The following is a 20,369-nucleotide window of genomic DNA, read 5'->3' on the forward strand; positions in this document are numbered from 1 at the left end:
ACAGTCCTAATGTTGGAAACAAACAAACAAACAAACAGCCTTATTTCGTCATCCAGAGTCACATATGTTTACTTCCAAAGCGTTAGCACCAATAAGGCATAGCTTAGACTTCTTCCTGTTTTCCTTTTTGCCAATCGAGTACACTGGTATCGTAACAACTCTACTGTAGGCTACGGTCTGGTATGGAAGAGGTTAACACTAAGGAATTGGTACTAGCTTCCTGGCTACTGTAGTGTAGGCTTAGCATATGGTCCGATTGCTAGCAAGCCACTGTACTATTGGCTATGGTCTGGTAGTGAAGGGGTTAACCATAGAATTACATAAAGAACACATATACAGTGCACTCCAAAGGCATTGGGACAGTTGTTGGTGTGTTGGCTCTGGATTCCAGCAGTTTGGATTTGAAATGATGCAATGGCTGAGGTTAAAGTGCAGATGATATTTGTGCTTCTGTAACTTTCTCACTCATCATTATTCATGACTCATTCAGGATGATCCGTAACCATGGTAGCATCCACATTGCTGTAGAAGTGTTTAGAAACAGGTTCTATTCTTATTCACAAAAAAGTGGCTTCAAAATGACACAAAACATTATGTACCATTCATTTCTATTGTCCACAAAATGAACTGAAACACAACCAAAACAAACAGCAAATACATCCAACAAATGTGTAGTCACAAGCTTGATGTAGACATTGTGTGCTATGAATATTGGACCAAATACACTACATGGCCAAAAGTATGTGGTCACCTGCTCGTCAAACATCTCATTCCAAAATCATGGGCATTAATATGGAGTTGGTCCATCCTTTGTTGCTATAACAGCCTCCACTCTTCTGGGAAGGCTTTCCACTAGATGTTGGAACATTGCTGCAGGGACTTGCTTCCATTTAGTCACAAGAGCATTAGTGAGGTCGGGCACTGATGTTGGGCGATTAGGCCCGGCTTGCAGTCAGAGTTCCAATTCATCCCAAAGGTGTTCGATGGGGTTGAGGTCAGGGCTCTGTGCAGGCCAGTTAAGTTATTCCGCACTGATCTCGACAAACCATTTCTGTATGGACCTCGCTTTATGCACGGGGGCATTGTCATGCTGAAACAGGAAAGGGCCTTCCCCAAACTGCTGTCACAATGTTGGAAGCATAGAATCATCTAGAATATCATTGTATGTAGTAGGTTTAAGATTTCCCTTTACTGGAACTAAGGGGCCTAGCCCAAACCATGAAAAACAGCCCCAGACCATTATTCCTCCTCCACCAAACTTTACAGTTGGCTCTATGCATTTGGGCAGGTAGTGTTCTCCTGGCATCTGCCAAACCCAGATTTGTCCTTTGGACTGACAGATGGTGTAGCGTGATTCATCACTCCAGAGAACGCGTTTCCACTGCTCCAGAGTCCAATGGCGGTGAGCTTTACACCACTCCAGCCACGCTTGGCATTGCACATGGGGATCTTAGGCTTGTGTGTGGCTGCTCGGCCATGGAAACCCATTTAATAACAGTTATTTTGCTGACATTGCTTCCAGAGGCAGTTTTGAACTCAGTAGTGAGAGTTGCAACCGGGGACAGCCGATATTCAGCATTCGGCAGTCCCGTTCTGGGAGGCTTGTGTGGCCTACCACTTCGCGGCTGAGGCGTTGATGCTCCTAGACGTTTCCACTTCACAATAACAGCACTTACAGTTGACCAGGGCAGCTCTAGCAGGGCAGAAATTTGACGAACTGACTTGTTGGAAAGGTGGCATCCTATGACGATGCCACGATGAAAGACACTGAGCTATTCAGTACATTCTACAGCCAATATTTGTCTATGGACATTTCATGGTTGTGTGCTTGATTTTGTACACACGCCAGCAACTGGTGTGGCTGAAATAGCCGAATCCACTCATTTGAAGTGGTGTCCACATGCTATGTAACTTTTTACTACTTTAATACACATAGTGAATTTGTCCCAATACTTTTGGTCCCCTAAAATGGGGGACGACGACGACGACTATGTACAAAAAGTGCTGTAATTTCTAAACTGTTCACCAGATATGAATGACAATAACCTCAAGTTAATAAAATCTGACAATCTGCACTTTAACCTCGTAGTCATTGTATAATTTGAAATCCAAAAATAAAATGTCAAAAATGAATTGTGTCACTGTCCCAATACTTGTGGAGCTTACTGTAGTGAATTATACAGTAGGACCCGCATGGAGGTAACGCTATGTGTCTCACCCTCCGATATGGTCTTCATGATGTGGAGGAAACACATGAGCAGACTGCGCGTCTCAGCCTGGTCCAGCTTGTCAAAGCGAGATCCAAAGCCTATCAGAGACTGAGGCCGGGCAAACTGATCACAGAGAGAGTGACGGAAGGAAGGAAGGAAGGAAGGAAGGAAGGAAGGAAGGAAGGAAGGAAGGAAGGAAGAAGTTAGGGAGAGGGTGAGGGGAGAGAGAGGTGGGAGGTGGGAGGTGGGGAGAGAGAGAGAGGGGTGGCAGAGAGAGAGAGAAGGAGGAAGACAAATACATTCTTCTTTATGCTATAGTTATTCTTTTTGTTTGTTCTTTCTTTAAGCCAGCACAGTGTCCGCACAACATTTCTGCACATGAAATACTGCTGAGTGAGTGCTGTCATCTTTCTCACCTTTTCACATCCGTCCATCTTCTCGCTGTTCCTGTCACCGGTGCTGGGGTTGGACTCTATGCTGATCAGAGAACCCCGTGAGTCGGCATGGTTACCCGTGGAAACAGCCAGGGAGGAGAAGGCTGGGGGGGGCCGTTAGAGGTTATGGACCTTTATGTGCAGAGAGGTGCACACACAGTTGCAAACACACACACGCGCACACACACTACCTGTGATGGAGTTGAGCACTTCTTTGGAAAAGGAGGCATCCACCGAGTTACCATGGCGAACGACGTGAGCCGCCTGACCTGCCACGCCCACTCCCACACTCAGGTCGTCTCTTGAACCCTGGAGAGGGGGAAAGAGTTTTCTCTAACACCACTAGGCAAGAGGGATACATTTCACTGTGACACCACGAGGCCAGAGGGATACATTTCACTGTGACAACAAGAGGCCAGAGAGGATACATTTCACTGTGACGCCACTAGGCCAGAGGAAATATTTCACTGTGACACCACGAGGCCAGAGGGATACATTTCACTGTGACACCACGAGGCCAGAGGGATACATTTCACTGTGACACCACGAGGCCAGAGAGAAACATTTCACTGTGACTCCACTAGGCCAGAGGAAACATTTCCCTGTGACTCCAGTGGGCCAGATGGAAACATTTAACTGTAACACCACTAGGCCAGAGGGAAACATTTCACTGTAACTCCACTGGGCCAGAGAGAAACATTTAACTGTAACTCCACTGGGCCAGAGGGACACAGTTCACTGTTTAAATAGAACTCAAACTCTTACTTGGTCACTGGAGGTGAAGTAGATGGGGAAGAGGTCTCGGAGGAAGAAGCGAGGCATGTTGTCCAGGATGAGGCCGTACAGAGGCAGGTAGAGGGACGCTATCCTCGCCTGTTTATCCTGGAGAACATGAAGAGAGAGGTAGGAGAGAGAGGGGGGAGGGGTAGAGGGAGAAAAGAGAGAGGGGTGGCAGAGAGAGGAGAGAGAAACAGAGGGATAGGGAGGAGAGAGAGAGAGGAGAGAGAAAAGGAGGGAATAGAGAGAGAGAGAATTTGAGACAGACAGAGATAGAGCGAGAGAGAGAGACACCGATAGTGAGCGACAGACCTACAGAGAGTAAATATCAGGGGTTTTAAACTGTGCCTGATTGAGAGAGGAACAGAGATCTGTCAACAGTTGAACAGTGTTGGGTTTGGCAGGCTCCTAATCTCAGATGGGTTCTGGCTGTCTGGGGTTGAGTCCAAAATGGCACCCTATTCCCTACTGTACATAGTGCCCTACTCTAGACCAGAGCACCTCCTCTCCTCGGGTGCTCAGAGGTCCCAGTGAGAATGGCGCATTACTTAGGATGCTTCCTGTCCACCGAACCACAGGATAGGGTGTGTGTGTGTGCCCAGATTAACGATTTCCTGCTGTTTCATATCATCCTAGCCACCACTGTAATGCGCCTCTCTTTACTAACCCACACACACACACACTTTTAGTCAATCCAATATCTGTGAGAAAATCTCGACACAGAGAACCCTCCTGGAAGTGTGACGTGATGACAGGCAAAGTAAAAAGTGATTTTCACTGTGTTTATGTTTCAGTCAGCTGTAGTACATTGTACACTGTCCAATCAGAATATTTCAGTTTCCTGTGTGGAACATCGATATTGGTACAGCCTGGTCCCAGATCTGTTTGCACTTCAGCCAACTCACAACGGTAATCAGAGGAGTTGGCTAAACTAAAACAGAAACAGATCTGGAAGCAGGCTAATATTGCTATGTGGCCCTAGCTTACCTTCACAACCTTTATTACAGACATACATTACATGATCAGATCTGGAACAAGAAATATGACAAACTGACTTGTTGGAAAGGTTGCATCCTATGACGGTACCACATTGAAAGTCACTGAGCTCTTCAGTAAGGCCATCCTACCGACAGTGTTTGTCTATGGAGATTGCATGGCTGTGTGCTCGATTTTATACACCTGCCAGCAATGGGTGTGGCTGAAATAGCCAAATCCACTAATTTGAAGGGGTGTCCACATACTTTTGTATATATAGTGTACTTCTCGACTATAGGGCTCTGGTCAAAAGTAGTGCACTATAGAAAATAGGGTGCCATTGGGGACATTATATTATTATCTGGTGCCCGCTACATGGCGTTGGCGTGTGTGGCGTACCTTCATGGCATAGCGGGCGTCCAGCGAGTGCTTGGCCATCAGGTTCTTGAGGCTGGCGAGGGCCAGGTGGCGCAGGTCCTGCTCATCCTGCAACGCCAGGCCCAGCTCCCGTAGCAACAAGCCCGTCAGGAAGTGCTTCCGGCAGAACTCGCCCGTCAGGCTGTACTCTGGCACATCCACTAGGGGGAGAATAAGGAGGGAGAGAGAGGCGGTTGGGGGGGAGAAAGAAAGGGGGAGAGAAAGAGGCAGAAAGAGAGAGTGGGGGAGGAAGAGAGGAGAGAAAGAGAGAGAGAGCTCAGTGCCCCAACAGCATCCAAGTCTCATATACAAGTGGTTCTCAACCTTCTTTATAGCAGAGACCAGAAAGCTATGGTCCTTCCTTCTTGGAGAAACCCTTACATTAAAACTAACACTTTAGAGTTGACTAAATTGATGTCAGCTAATCATTTTAGTGACTGGTAAGTAACATCTCAGGGACCAGAGCTGGTCCTAGTACCAGAGGTTGAAAAACTGCCATATACTACTGCTGCACATACGAGAATTCTCCGGCACAACCACCACTACACTAAATGTTAGAACTAAATGATGGGTTGTTTATTCCATCCAGTTCCATTCGTATGGTAAAGAACATCAGAACAACAACATGTGAATATCACAAAATGGGACCAATAATTACCCTGAGCACTTTGCATTTCTTGTGATGCATTGTCTGAAATGGACAGGAAAGAGAAAGAACAGAAAAGAAAGTGTTAAGCGGTGTAACGAATGAAGATGAACGCAACGGTGTTAAAACCTAAGACGGACTTCGATTGGGTCCCTGTGAACCCTAGATGGCCTCTGACCTGTGATGTGAGCGGAAGGGAGGGGCAGACTGAGAGGGATGTAGTGCTCGTGGTTGCACACCTCTCGCAGGAACTCAAACTTGAACTCACACAGCACCTGTTGAGAGAAACATCGGGGTCACAACTAGGGCTGTGGCGGTCACAAAATTTCGTCAGCTGGTGATTGTCAAGCAAATAACTGTTGGTCTCACGGTAATTGACCGTTAATTAACATAAACACATTTAGCATTTAGCATCTCCTGGCGACTGATGCAGACCTTTGTAACATACACATTTTAAAAAGTCAAATAAATCCATGTAATATTTCCTACACCTTCACAATAAATCCATCATTTATTTTAGACAGGTCTAAAGAAACATGATATGAAGAAAATGTAGTCTATTTTAGAAGAACAATAGCATACTCTGAGTTGTCCTTATGTTAGGTCCTGATCTACCTATGCCATATGACTGTGGGCTACAATAGTTAATTTAGCAGACAAGATTTGCTTAGAATTCTGTGACATTATTTTATGTTATTTTATAGTACGAAGAATACAATTGAACAGAGCTGAATAATATAAATATTTTCTCCAAACGATTTGAGGAAGTGCGCACATGCAGCTATTCTGTATTGAGAAGTTAACAAAGAAATAGGTACTCATATGTGCTTAATTTATAGTTATTAATGTAACTTTAGTTGTTCTACAAACGTTGGGCTATATGTTTTGATTTTTAATACACTGTAAGGCTGCATGATGCGACTCTAATATTTGAAAAAAGTCACTTGAAAGGCATGAGCTCTGCTTTGTTTTTTGAACAGGTTGTACACACTACATCAGTCTCTCATTCACAATTTGAGAAGCACTTGATAATGCCTCGCATTTCCTGGCGGCATCCACTTTGTGTGGCCATAAAGCACCCCAAAACATCCATGCCTTTTGCACCCCTTCTCCCTAAATGCTGGCCGCTCTGAAGCACCTCTCATCTCACTCACATGGCTCTCCATCACTTGATTGGGTCTTTCCTACGGGCTACAAGTGAAGACAGACACATCGGGGATGCAAATGCGTGCGTCCTTTTACAATTCCGAGATGCATATTTAAGATATTGGAAGAACTGTCCACATTTACTTTTCGTCAACCAACAATATGAGTAGGCCTAACGAACAGCCAAGCACTAGTCTACGTCAATCTACTATCCCCCATAGCACAAAAGTTTACCTATTCTATTCTGTGCGAGAAATACATATTCCAAACAGTCTGGGACAGTTGTTGGATGCGATAGATCCCAAATTAATACAGCCCCTACCATCAAAAACACTGACGCAACAGATCAGAAAGTTTAGCTTAAAATGTTGATAAACTGTTAGGCTATGTGCACATGGTAGTAGGCTATAAGCGTGAATGTTCCATTAGCGGGAAAACACCATTATGAAAAGTGACCACAAATGTGATTATGCATGTAATGCTTTTATTATAAAGGTGCATTTTTATGGCGAAAATTCTGTTCCCCAAACTTGAAACTCACGCCCTGACAGTTAGGCTCTACACCCGTTGTAAAGTGGATTGATGTGCTTCATTTTAAAAGAATCTATTTGGCCACTATGTTGTGATACAAACCTTATGCAAACATATAGGCCTATGGGCTAGGCTACATGAAGTGTGTGACTATGATTAGAAAAAGTTAAAAACAAAAAAGGCATTGCTTCTTGCCTTAAGATGGTGATAAAATATAACTCACAAGTGAGAGGCTAATACTGTCACCCATCAGACTATTCTTGATTTAATCTTGTCTTTACATATACTAAATAATATATGTGTGAAATTTATTTTTTACATTTAAAATGGACCATTATCATGCACCTGTCTCGAAACAGCGGCAGGGGAAAAATACATGTCATCTATGACTTAAATAGTAAACGGAGGATGCTTTTTCCATGGTTCATTTTCCTGTCAGCCAGGTAGGCTATACTCCTGTTGTAAAGATAAGCAATGTGCTTAATATTTGCTTAATGTGAAAGTTGAAAAATAAATAGAGTAGGCCTAGCCTATAGAAAGCTGATGGGATCCTCCCTTTTTTTAATAGAGGCCATCATTCTGTTTTCTTGCACAATTGCGTAGCCTATAGAAACGTTGTGCAACATGAGCTCATGGTCTCTCATGAAGTGTTTGATTAGATTTTCCATTATATTTGCATTGATGTCAGAGTGATTAGAGGGACAATAGAGTGCTGAGTATCAGGCACTTAGCAAGTTTTGTAGACTACTAATGACCTGCAGCAGCATCAGAGCTTGGAGAAGCCTAATTAGCGTGACTAATTTGACTGCCTTCATGACTCGTGACCGTCGGTGTGGCGGTAATACAGTCACCGCAACAGCCCTAGTCACAACCTGATTGACCGAATGAAAACACCCCAACCTCTGAAGTCCATTGTTTTCTATTCTCATATATATTTAATTGTTTTCTATTGCGTTCTATTCTACCGCGAGTGACATTGGCTATTACACCGACAGATGAGGAAATGCTTTATTCACATATCCTCGGTCACTGAGAAACAGAATGAGAAGGATGTGTGTATTTGTGTGAGTGTGTGTAGGTGTGTGTGTTACCTTGTTGTCAGTGGCTGTGATCATGTTGACGTAGTTGCTGATCAGCTTGAAGGTGAACCCTCGGTCCATGAGGGTGAAGCAACGCTGGAGGGAGGGATGGAAAGAGGGCGGGATAGATGGAGGGAGGGAGGTCAGCATTAGTTTATAAAGAACATGAAAGAGAGAGACCATTTCATAATTTCACAACACAGTTAAATAAAATACATGCTCTGGAACTTTGGCGACTACTAAGTATCTTTTAAACTTCCCGTTTTAGGATGGATGTGTCAATGTGTAGTTCATACATGCGTAATCTACTCCTCTGTAAACTGGTCATCTCTGTAGACCCGTCGCAAGACCCACTGGTTGATGCTTATTTATAAAACCCTCTTAGGCCTTACTCCCCCCTATCTGAGATATCTACTGCAGCCCTCATCCTCCACACACACAACACCCGTTCTGCCAGTCACATTCTGTTATTAAAGGTCCCCAAAGCACACACATCCCTGGGCTGCTCTTTTCAGTTCGCTGCAGCTAGCGACTGGAACGAGTTGCAACAAACACTCAAACTGGACAGTTTTATCTCAATCTCTTCATTCAAAGACTCAATCATGGACACTCTTACTGACAGTTGTGGCTGCTTCACGTGATGTATTGTTGTCTCTACCTTCTGCCTTTGTGTTGTTGTTTGTACCATGTTGTGCTGCTACCATGTTGTGATGTCATGTGTTTCTGCCATGCTATGTTGTTGTCTTAGGTCTCTCTTTATGTAGTGTTGTGTTGTCTCTCTTGTCGTGATGTGTGTTTTGTCTTATATTTTTATTTCTAATCCCAGCACCCGTCCCAGCAGGAGGCCTTTTGCCTCTTGGTAGGCCGTCATTGTAAATAAGAATTTGTTCTTAACTGACTTGCCTAGTTAAATAAAGGTTAAAAAAATATATATAAGCAGAATTACTGTTTTACCTCAATTAGCCACGTAATCCCTAGTTTGAAAGCAACTGTTTTTATGGAAGCTGTGCTGCGCCATTTTTCTTACATTTCCCCCACGTGGGCCAGCCCCCTAGCAATTCCAGTTCTAGCTAATGAGCTTCAGCCCTCGCATTTGAGTGACATCTAGCAATAGGCACATCATGCCCACAGAGCAGAGTGAGAGAGAGTGCAATGAAGGGGTGCACATATATGCACATATGTGACGTAGTATGCAATTTTCGGAGACCACTTTTGGCTCGTGAGTGCTGCTTTCAGAAATACTGTCTAAAAAGTATACAAAAGTACAGGCGATTCTCTTTAAGGAAATCAATATCTAACAATAATTAGCACTGGAAGCCATTTTCATTTACAGTTAGCTTAATTGCATTCAACTCTGCTTCCGTATCATTAGTCAGGGAATACAAATGTATTACCCTTGGCAGCATTTGAGCCTGATTTCGACAAGCAATAAAGACAGCTCCCTAAACATGTCATTTGTGTGTGATGTGTGTGATGCCCACCTTGACAAAGGCTGCCACGGCCAGGTTGGCACTGCGGGTCTCCTCTGCCAGCTCCTTGCTCTTCCAGAAGATGTGGTCGGACACGGTCATGACTAGGCTCTCCAGGCGACTCAGGTAGGTTGAAGGGAACCTCTGTGGTCGAGGGAGCTGAGGCACACATAATATGGAACTTAACATATGGGCCTAATGTATAAGTTGCACTAGCAACACCAAGGTCGTAGGTTCAATTCCAGCAGAGATCACATATGCATACTAACAGCACTGAATGGAACAGTGGGACATAGGACAGATGCAGGCCCAATACAAGGTCGGAAAGTAGGCCGCAGAGAATCTGAATATGTCTGACTTCAGTACTAAGTGTCAAGTGTTTCCCATACTGCATGTATTATAGTGTATTGTGTTTGTGTATTTGTATGCTTTCTTTCCAAAATGAATTTCCCTGTAAAAGGACAATAAATTATATTGTATCGTACTGTAAGTTGCTTTTGATGAAAGTGTCTGGTAAGTGGCATACACACCCTGGCCAGTTTATTAGGTACACCACCCCGTTCACGAAAATTGATTGCTCTTACAGACAGTGATTCACGTGGCCATGGTTTGCTATATAAAGCAGCCATCGAGGCATTCAGTTACTGTTCGAATGAATGTTAGAATGGGCAAAACAAGTGACCTAAGCAACTTTGAGCGTGGCATGACCATGTGGCTCAGTTGGTAGAGCATGGTGTTTGCAATGCCAGGGTTGTGGGTTCGATTCCCACGGTAGACCAATATGAAAAAAAAATGTATTAAATGTATTAAATGTATGCATTCACTACTGTAAGTCGCTCTGGATAAGAACGTCTGCTAAGTGACTAAAATGTTTAAAAAAATGACCGTCTGTGCGAGGCCCACCGAATCCAGTATCTCAGAAACGGCCAAACTCCTGGGCTTTTCACGCAGGACTCAAGGACTTTAAAGTACTTTTTCAAGCACTAATATTTATTTCAAGGACCATCAATTTGTAACCAAAATTATTATTATGCAATAGTTGCCCCCAGATGGCAGTATATCGCCACAACCCCATGCAAAAAACGTAGTATTCGTCACTACCTTACAAGTTCAAAATCAAATCAAATGTTATTGGTCATATACACATGGTTAGCAGGTGTTATTGCGAGTGTAGCGAAATGCTTGTAAATAATAATACGTTGTTTCACTACATATTTACTATATATACATGAGTGGTAAGTCAGTACTTATGATTTTGCAATTTGAGTAGGGATGAGCAGAGTTTTGGGACATGTCTACTGGTGAAAACACATTTCCTATTCGCATGACTACACAATTCCATCTTAATTACTTTTGGGGGGGGAATTTGGGAATCTACTACTTAATAGTTGGCAGCTTTAGTGTCGCCGGTCGGGAGAAGGGCGGGTGGGCTGGGTGAAGAAACTGCATGTTAACGGCCAACAGAAAGGCAGGAGCATGGCTTGATAAAGTGGTTGTTGCAGAGAAAAAGTCACATAATGTAGAACTGGCACCAGCGCAGATGCAGCGTTGCTCTTCAGGGCCGATTCGCCCATGCTCGCCATGTCAAAGTCTAACGCATGTTTTGCACCTTACAGAGTGTGGGTTGGTTGGGTCCAGTGACGTAGTCGTAAAAAAAAGGTGGGTAAACTATACTGAACAAAAATATAAACACAACATGTAAAGTGTTGGTTTCATGTTTCATGAGCTGAAATAAAATATCTCAGAAAAGTTCCATTCCCACAAAAGGCAGGATTTAATCTACATTTACTTGGCATTTTAGCTATCGATGTGACATTTGGCAACGCCTAAACAGTCAATTCTGTACCTGCCTGGCTGAGTGGCAGTGTGGGTGGAATGAGTGAGTTCGCCTGGCAACCGCAGCGCGAAACACGTGAGGAAATAAAACTCAATTGTCTGCCTGGAATACATTTTTTGTAATATTTTTCATAAACATATTAATCATTATCTGTTCTCCTCTCATTTTAATTGAAGTACTTTTCAAGTACCAACTTGAATTTCAGAATGCCAAATTCAAGTACTTTAAGCACCTCAATCACCTTGTGCGAACCCTGTGTCTAGGGTTTACAGAGAAAGGTGCGACAAACAAAAAACATTCAGTCAGTGGCAGTCCTCTGGGCGACAACAGCTCGTTGATGAGAGAGGTCAAAGGAGAATGGCAAGAAAAGTGCAAACTAACAGGCGGGCCGCAGACAGACAACAGCGCAGTACAACAGTGGTGTGCAGACCTGCATCTCGGAACGCACATTTGTCAATCCTTGTCACGGATGGGCTACTGCAGCAGACGACCACACCGGGTTCCACTCCTATCAGCTAAAAACAAGAAGAAGCGAGCGACTCTAGTTGACACACGATCACCAACACTGGACAATTGAAGAGGTGAAAATAATTGCCTGGAACATGACAGTGAGTTCAGTTCACTTGAGTAGCCTGGTCAGTCCCCAGACCTCAACCCAGTAGAACATCTTTGGGATGAGATGGAATGGGCTGCATGGACCGACACCATGTAGAATGCTCCGAAGAATTCAGACTGTTCTGAAGGCAAAGGGGGATCCGACTCGGTACTAGATGGGTGTACCTAATAAACTGGCCGGTGAGCGTATAATATAATCATTAGATATACTCTTTGAGTAATGAGGTTTGAGAACGTGATGGTCTCTTTGCGTGAGTTAAATACAACAGGCACAATGACAGTGAAATTATGATGTCAAAATGTATTCCTCAGTGTGACCAAGACAGAGTTCGTCTCATGTATTGTTTATCGGTATGCTAATCTGTATTCATTGCTTCGCCACCTCCCCTCTCACAGGGAGTGTATATGTACATATATAACTTCTTCATATCTTAAGGTTTCTATACCTTGACATTGTCCGAGTCCACTAGATGCTGGGCCATGGACTTGACAATGAGCTCGAAGAAGAACCAGGAAAACTGCAGCAGACAGGGGTAAAAGGTCAAACAGGGGTCAGGTCATCCGGGTTACGTTCAGTTAAGCACTCAGGGTCACATTCAACGGCACATTCAGATAGATATATATCACGTAGAGCAGATATGTACGATAAGGAATCCTAGCATGGCTATGTGTGACATTTCTAAGTATGTCTTTATTTGGATAGTCCCAAATAGGTTTGTAGATGTTCAGTAGACTGTCAACAACATTTCAACTACATTTCAATGAACTATCCACTAACCTTAACCCTAGGCCTAACCCTTAATCTTCACTCTAACCCTAATCCTAACCGTAACCCTAGCAAGCAGCTGCATGTGAACAGAGATGCAGCTGACAGTTTGTTGACAGTGTGAGCATCTGTAGATCAGGGGACTATCCACCCAAATGACACCCTATTCCCTATATAGTGCACTATTTTTAACCAGAGCCCTATGGGTTCCTATAAAGGGTGTCATTTGGGACTGGGCTTGGCGTCCATCTAGGCTCACCCTGAGGATGTTCCTGACGGCCAGCTGCTCGTTGCTCTTCAGGTCAGAGGTCATGCCCTTGGCCAGCTCCTCGTGGACCGTCCGGAAGCCATGCGACTCCGCCTTGAACACAAACTGACCACCGCAGTGGCGAGAACAAGGTCAATGAGACAGACGGACATAGAGACAGACAGAGACAGTAAGACAGACACGCTGAACCAACACTTTTGCTCTATCTAACTTTCTGTCCACGCAATTAGTAGCATCAAGGGAACCAAACATGCAGTATGCTTGGCTCTGCATTTAATTAAACCTACATAAAAACAAAACAGCGCCGATTAAGGTTGATGAGTTGAGGAAGAAGAAAAAGCTGAGTCTGACAAAATTTGTAATAAATGATGCATCAAAAAATCTTGACCTAATGTAGTTTTCCCCGGCACATCAAATTCATAAGGGGCACGTGCTTCTGTACTGTATCTATAAATCTGTGTGCTTATTTTGGCACGCAATCTCTTTTTCTCTTTTTGTGCAAAATGTTCCACCCACACTGTACGTGTATGGCACACACACACACCTCATTACCACTGACGTCACCCAGTTGAATTAATTCATTAACAATGGTAACCACACACACGCACACACACATATGCAACGATGCACGCACACGCGCATATGCAACGTGCACAAACACACACATGCTACACGCACGCAAACACACAGATCTGGTACCCAGCCACACACACCCACACGGCGAGAAAGCGCTGGTCGAAAATTGCTTGCTGCTAGCCCCACGAGCAGCATGCCAATCAGTTGCCATAGTAACACCAGTTCCATTACAGTGGCCCTCCCATTCTTTCCTCCCCTCTTCTCCTTCCACCCTCCCTCCATTTCTCTTTCTGTCTCTCTGCACCTCTTAAAGATCAATTGTAGGATTCTCATTTTCTTTCTACAAGACATGAAAAATCTTATGTTAAGCTGGTTCTATTCTCCATTTCCCTTACTCACTTTCTGTCTCTTCCTCTGCCTCTCACTCTCTCGCTCTCTCACTCTCTTCTTAACAAGCATGCCTTGCATTCTTATTGAAACGGCTCAGTGTCCTTGTTTGACTTCCACCAGACACCCCCCTTCGCTCTTCCCCACAGTCATGCTTGTCTGTGTGTGAGCTGAGAGCCGTGTGTGTGGCAGACTCTCATCTCTCTGTGTCCACAGTGTTCTGGGCACATTGCCCTAGACCCTCAGCCACACTCCTGCACTCACCACACCCCAAAGCCCCCACCGTAGTCCACACACACACACGTATGTATGCACACGCACAAACACACTAACACACACATACACACAAAGCCCCCTTCTCTCCCTTCACTAATGAAGCTGTCTGTGAGTTACTCTCCTCACCTCACCTCACCTCTCCTCTGATCCCTTCTCTTCTCCTTTCCCCTCCTCTCCACTCAGCCCAACCCCTCTCCTCTACCCTATGACACCACCCGGCTAAACAACTGCAGAATCTGAGCCTGGCTCTTCCTGCAAGACGGGGCTAACATCCCAATGAAATGAGCACCCCACCTTTATGTAGGAGTGCAGGTAGTGGTCAAGGTTTTCTTCATGGCACTTGGCAACGATGTGGACCAGCACCCTGGTGAAACACATGGTGAAACACAAGGTGGTCACTCAGTCGTCATCATTATCTGGCAACATGAATAGTTATTCCGGCAATATGAATTCTGGCAACATGTATCCCTGCAGGATCCGGTGGCAGTGAGAGTGGTCCGTGGCCTGCAGTGCCTCATCCTACCTGGTGGTGGTGGTGGTGACTTCGTCGTTGTCGTTCTGGGTGAGGACCTTGAACAGCTGGTTGAAGAGCACAGGCAGGAAACGAATTATCACCGGAATCTTCTCAATGCTCAGTAAGCCCTGTGGGAGTGAGAGAATAAAGAGAGAATCAGAGAGAGAGAAAGGTAGTCAGAGACAGAGCGAGGATAGAGAGAGAGAGGGGAAAGAGTCAGTGATGGGGTGTATAGTATGGGAGTGAAATGCAGAATGGAAAGATGTGAAGTCATCTCTCTATCCTCCCTCCCTTCCTTCATTTCTCCAGACCTTTAGGCAGTTGAGGAAGTTTGAGGTAGGTGATTGGGAGAGGTCTGTGTCTCGTTTTTGGCACTGTTGGAAGAAGCGGTTCAGGTGGGGGTCCTGGTGATCAAGGAGAGAAGACACAGTCACAACCAGAACCAGCATCACTGAGTGATAGACTGTGCACAGGAGATGAGGACTAAATCCAGGAGCAAACTCTGCACCCCAAAAGGCATCTTATTCCCTACATAGTGCACTAGTTTTGACCAGAGCCCTATGGACAAAAGTAGTGCACAAGATAGAGAATAGGGTGTCATTCGGGGCGCAATCCTAAATGTCACAATGGGATAACAAGGATTGACTTGCTGGAGTTGAAACCCGTTAAAGGTTGGTTAAATAAGATTTTTTTTTACTTGTGGTTTCATGGAGTGGCAGGGTAAGTCCAGACTCTTACCCGAGTATAGACTGTGGAGAGGACGTTGGTGGAGACCTTGAATATGGGCTTACCTCCGTCCACCCACTTCAGATCTGAGCCGTTCTGGGGGGAGAGAGGGAGGAAGGGTCACTGAGCACCATGGAGATCCATGCTTGCTTAACACTTTACTGTTGTTCCCTTTGGTGTGCTCACTTCATACTTCTATCTATTTCACTCGCTCACTCGCTCTCTCTCACTCGCTCGCTCTCTCACTCACTCGCTCGCTCTCTCACTCGCTCTCTCTCTCACTCGCTCTCTCTCTCACTCACTTGCTCTCTCTCACTCGCTCTCTCTCTCTCACTCGCTCTCTCTCTCACTCGCTCTCTCACTCGCTCTCACTCGCTCTCTCACTCGCTCTCACTCGCTCTCTCACTCGCTCTCACTCGCGCTCTCTCTCACTCGCTCTCTCTCACTCGCGCTCTCACTCGCGCTCTCACTCGCGCTCTCTCTCACTCGCTCTCTCTCACTCGCGCTCTCTCTCACTCGCGCTCTCTCTCACTCGCTCTCTCTCTCGCTCTCTCTCGCTCGCTCTCTCACTTGCTCTCTCTCTCACTCGCTCTCTCTCTCACTCGCTCTCTCTCTCTCACTTGCTCTCTCACTCGCTCACTTGCTCTCTCTCTCTCTCTCTCTCGCTCACTCACTCTCTCACTCGCTCTCTCACTCGCTCTCTCTCTCACTCGCTCTCTCTCTCACTCGCTCTCTCTCTCACTCGCTCTCTCTCTCACTCGCTCTCTCTCACTCGCTCTCTCTCTCTCACTCGCTCTCTCTCTCTCTCGCTCACTCACTCTCTCACTCGCTCTCTCACTCGCTCTCTCTCTCTCTCACTCGCTCTCTCTCTCTCACTCGCTCTCTCACTCACTCACTTGCTCTCTCTCTCTCTCTCGCTCACTCGCTCTCTCACTTGCTCTCTCTCACTCTCTCTCTCACTCACTCACTCTCTCACTCACTCAGTCACTCACTCACTCTCTCACTCACTCTCTCACTCACTCTCTCACTCACTCTCTCTTTCCATTCATAATTCAAAGTCAAAATGCTTTATTATTGGCACGACAAAACTTACATTTGTATTGCAAAAGCAACAATGCTTTCTCTATCAATTCCTGCATCTCCTTCCATCCAAATATTTTCTTTCTACTTTCCCCCCTACTTTCTCTCCTCTCTCCTTCCCTCCCTTCCATTCATCTCACCCCCCCATCCCTCCCTCCTTCTCTCCTCTACCTTAGTAGATCCAGGGTCTTTGATGAGCAGGTATCCAGGGGGCAGGCTACAGGCCACAGGGATGTTGAAATCCTGTGAGGCCAGGCGACCCTCTCTGAGCAGAGGCAGCCACGAGTAGCCCACTGCATTCACACACACACACACACACAGTGCACAGGGCGTCACACACACACACACACACACACACACACACACACACACACACACACACACACACACACAGGAGAAAGAACACATGGGAAAACACTATACTGTATGTAATGTGAAAATCAATCAATGAAATGTATTAATAAAGCCCTTGTTATATTAGCAGTTGTCACAAAGTCTTTTTACAGCAAGCTCAATCAGAAGCAAGAGCACAGTAGTATTGGCCTGTAGACATAGCATGCACCATCACACTCCAGAATTCAATAACACAATCACATCAGTATCGAGGCGATGTTGCTGCACAGTGATAAGCTAACACCGACTAGCTACCATCGAATCCATTGACAAACTTGCCTCAAAGACATATATGCCATCTAACAGATGCTTTCATCCATACATTTTTGGACTGCTAGCCCAAGCAGGAACCAAACCCATTACCCTGGCGTCGCAAACACCATGCTCTACCAACTGAGCCACACAGGACCACAGTATTTCTCCTTCCTCCCTACCTGGGGTCTCCAGGGCCTCCTTCTTCTTGGAGTTGGTCTTGGCGTTGATGTCACAGGTCACATGGTAGAAGGAGAAGAGTAGATGGTGCTTCTCGTGGAGCTGGGTGGGCAACTCAATCTTCACCTGGGACACAAAGGATGACACAAAGGACCATTTCAGAAACAGGCAAAAAAATGAAAATCACAAGTTATTTAAAGTGCATTTAACAAAAGCCTCAATATATTAATAAAATGATAATATACAGTACCAGTCAAAAATTCAGACACACATATTCATTAAAGGGTTTTTCTTTATTTTTACTATTTTCTTCATTGTATAATAATAGTGAAGACATCAACACTATGAAATAACACATATGGAATCATGTAGTAACCAAAAAAGTGTTAACCTATTGGGGCTAGGGGGCAGTATTTTCACGGCCGGATAAAAAAACATACCCGATTTAAACTGGTTACTACTCTTACCCAGAAACGAGAATATGCATATAATTAGTAGATTTGGATAGAAAACACTCTAAAGTTTCTAAAACTGTTTGAATGGTGTCTGTGAGTATTCCATGCAGGAAGTGCCCTGTCTGACAATTTGTTGTCCTTCTACGGCATCTCTATCAAAAATACAGCATCTCTGCTGTAACGTGACATTTTCTAAGGCTTCCATTGGCTCTCAGAAGGCGCCAGAAAGTGGAATGAGAGCTCTGCAGTCTCTGGGTGAAAAAAAGCAGGAGTTTTTGTGAGTGGGCAGGCAGGGAACACTGACACTGGAGCGCGCGTGCACGAGAGGACTCCATGTTTATCTTTCTCTCTTTGAACAAATACAACGTCGCCCGGTTGGAATATTATCGCTATTTTACGAGAAAAATCGCATAAAAATTGATTCTAAACAGCGTTTGACATGCTTCGAAGTACGGTAATGGAATATTTTGACATTTTTTGTCACGAAATGCACCCGCGCGTCACCCTTCGGATACTGACCTCAACGCACGAACAAAATGGAGCTATTTCAATATAACTATGGATTATTTCGAACCAAAACAACATTTGTTGTTGAAGTAGAAGTCCTGGGAGTGCATTCTGACGAAAGGTAATCCAATTTTTCTTATAGTAAATCTGAATTTGGTGAGGGCCAAACTTGGTGGGTGTCAAATTAGCTAGCCGTGATGGCCGGGCTATCTACTCAGAATATTGCAAAATGTGCTTTCGCCGAAAAGCTATTTTAAAATCTGACACCGCGATTGCATAAAGGAGTTCTGTATCTATAATTCTGTAAATAATTGTTATGTATTTTGTAAATGATTATCAAGAGTAATTTAGTAAATTCACCGGAAGTTTGCGGTGGGTATGCTAGTTCTGAACATCACATGCTAATGTAAAAGGCTGGTTTTTGATATAAATATGAACTTGATTGAACAAAACATGCATGTATTGTATAACATAATGTCCTAGGAGTGTCATCTGATTAAGATCATCAAAGGTTAGTGCTGCATTTAACTGTGGTTTTGGTTTTTGTGACATATATGCATGCTTTGAAAATGGCTGTGTGATTATTTTTGGCAGGGTACTCTCCTGACATAATCTAATGTTTTGCTTTAGCTGTAAAGCCTTTTTGAAATCGGACAGTGTGGTTAGATTAACGAGAGTCTTGTCTTTAAATGGTGTCAAATAGTCATATGTTTGAGAAATTGAAGTTATAGCATTTATGAGGTATTTGTATTTCGCGCCACACGATTCCACTGGCTGTTGACTAGGTGGGACGCAAACGTCCCACCTTGCCCAGGGAGGTTAAACAAATCAAAATATATTTTATATTTGAGATTCTTGAAAGTAGCCACCCTTTGCCTTGATGACAGCTTTGCACACGCTTGGCATTCTCTCAACCAGCTTCACCAGAAATGCTTTTCCAACCGTTTTGAAGGAGTTTCCACATATGCTGAGCACTTGTTGGTTGCTTTTCCTTCACTCTGATAGTCCCACTAAGCTCAAACCAGATGGGACTGCATATCACTGCAGAATGCTGTGGTAGCCATGCTGGTTAAGTGTGCCTTGAATTCTAAATAAATCACTGACAGTATCATCAAAAAAGCACCACCACACCTCCTCCTTGCTTCACGGTGGAAACCACACATGCAGAGATCATCCGTTCACCTACTCTGCGTCTCACAAAGACACATCGGTTGGAACTAAAAATCTCAGACCAAAGGACAGATTTCCACCGGTCTAATGTCCATTGCTCGTGTTTCTTGGCCAAAGCAAGTCTCCTCTTGTTATTGGTGTCCTTTAGTAGTGCTTTCTTTGCAGCAATTCGACCATGAAGGCCTGATTCACGCAGTCTCATCTGAACAGTTGATGTTGAGATGTGTCTGTTACTTGAACTCTGTGAAGCATTTATTTGGGCTGCAATTTCTGAGGCTGGTAACTCTAATGAACGTATCCTCTGCAGCAGAGGTAACTCTGGGTCTTCCTTTCCTGTGGCGGTCCTCATAAGAGCCAGTTTCATCATAGCGCTTTATGGTTTTGCGACTGCACTTAAAGAAACTTTCCAAGTGTGTAGTGATGGACTGTCATTTCTCTTTGCTTATTTGAGCTGTTCTTGCCATAATATGGACTTTGTCTTTTACCAAATAGGGCTATTTTCTGTATACCACCCCTACCTTGTCACAACACAACTGATTGTCTCAAACGCATTAAGGAGGAAAGAAATTCCACATGCATGTGCATGTCTGATTGTGCTTCAGCCTCTCTCATTCATGATAATGAGCATCAGAAGAGTTGGCCTAGGCACAAACAACTCTGGCTACCAGGCAATTAGAGCCCTG

The 20,369-nt window shown here is 44.6% G+C and overlaps 1 protein-coding gene across 4 annotated transcripts in view; it reads right to left on the bottom strand.

Moving 5' to 3' along the window:
* The window catches only part of LOC106580682 (dedicator of cytokinesis protein 10), a 165,343-nt gene that overhangs the window by 41,895 nt on the left and 103,079 nt on the right, over positions 1–20,369 (bottom strand). For all 4 annotated transcript variants that reach the window (XM_082966458.1, XM_014162004.3, XM_082966456.1 and 1 more), the window contains exons 20-36: positions 17,557–17,680; positions 16,901–17,022; positions 15,662–15,745; positions 15,235–15,327; positions 14,933–15,051; positions 14,704–14,773; positions 13,162–13,275; positions 12,583–12,654; positions 9,697–9,843; positions 8,228–8,311; positions 5,638–5,734; positions 5,472–5,504; positions 4,796–4,974; positions 3,410–3,526; positions 2,836–2,953; positions 2,627–2,748; positions 2,219–2,333 (exon numbers count right to left, since the gene is read on the bottom strand). In XM_082966458.1, the coding sequence (XP_082822584.1) occupies positions 2,219–2,333; positions 2,627–2,748; positions 2,836–2,953; positions 3,410–3,526; positions 4,796–4,974; positions 5,472–5,504; positions 5,638–5,734; positions 8,228–8,311; positions 9,697–9,843; positions 12,583–12,654; positions 13,162–13,275; positions 14,704–14,773; positions 14,933–15,051; positions 15,235–15,327; positions 15,662–15,745; positions 16,901–17,022; positions 17,557–17,680 (1,810 nt within the window). The remainder of the gene's footprint in view (positions 1–2,218; positions 2,334–2,626; positions 2,749–2,835; positions 2,954–3,409; positions 3,527–4,795; positions 4,975–5,471; positions 5,505–5,637; positions 5,735–8,227; positions 8,312–9,696; positions 9,844–12,582; positions 12,655–13,161; positions 13,276–14,703; positions 14,774–14,932; positions 15,052–15,234; positions 15,328–15,661; positions 15,746–16,900; positions 17,023–17,556; positions 17,681–20,369) is intronic.

The sequence above is a fragment of the Salmo salar genome, chromosome 20, assembly GCF_965601325.2.
Source record: "Salmo salar chromosome 20, fSalSal1, whole genome shotgun sequence".
Lineage (NCBI taxonomy): Eukaryota > Metazoa > Chordata > Actinopteri > Salmoniformes > Salmonidae > Salmo > Salmo salar.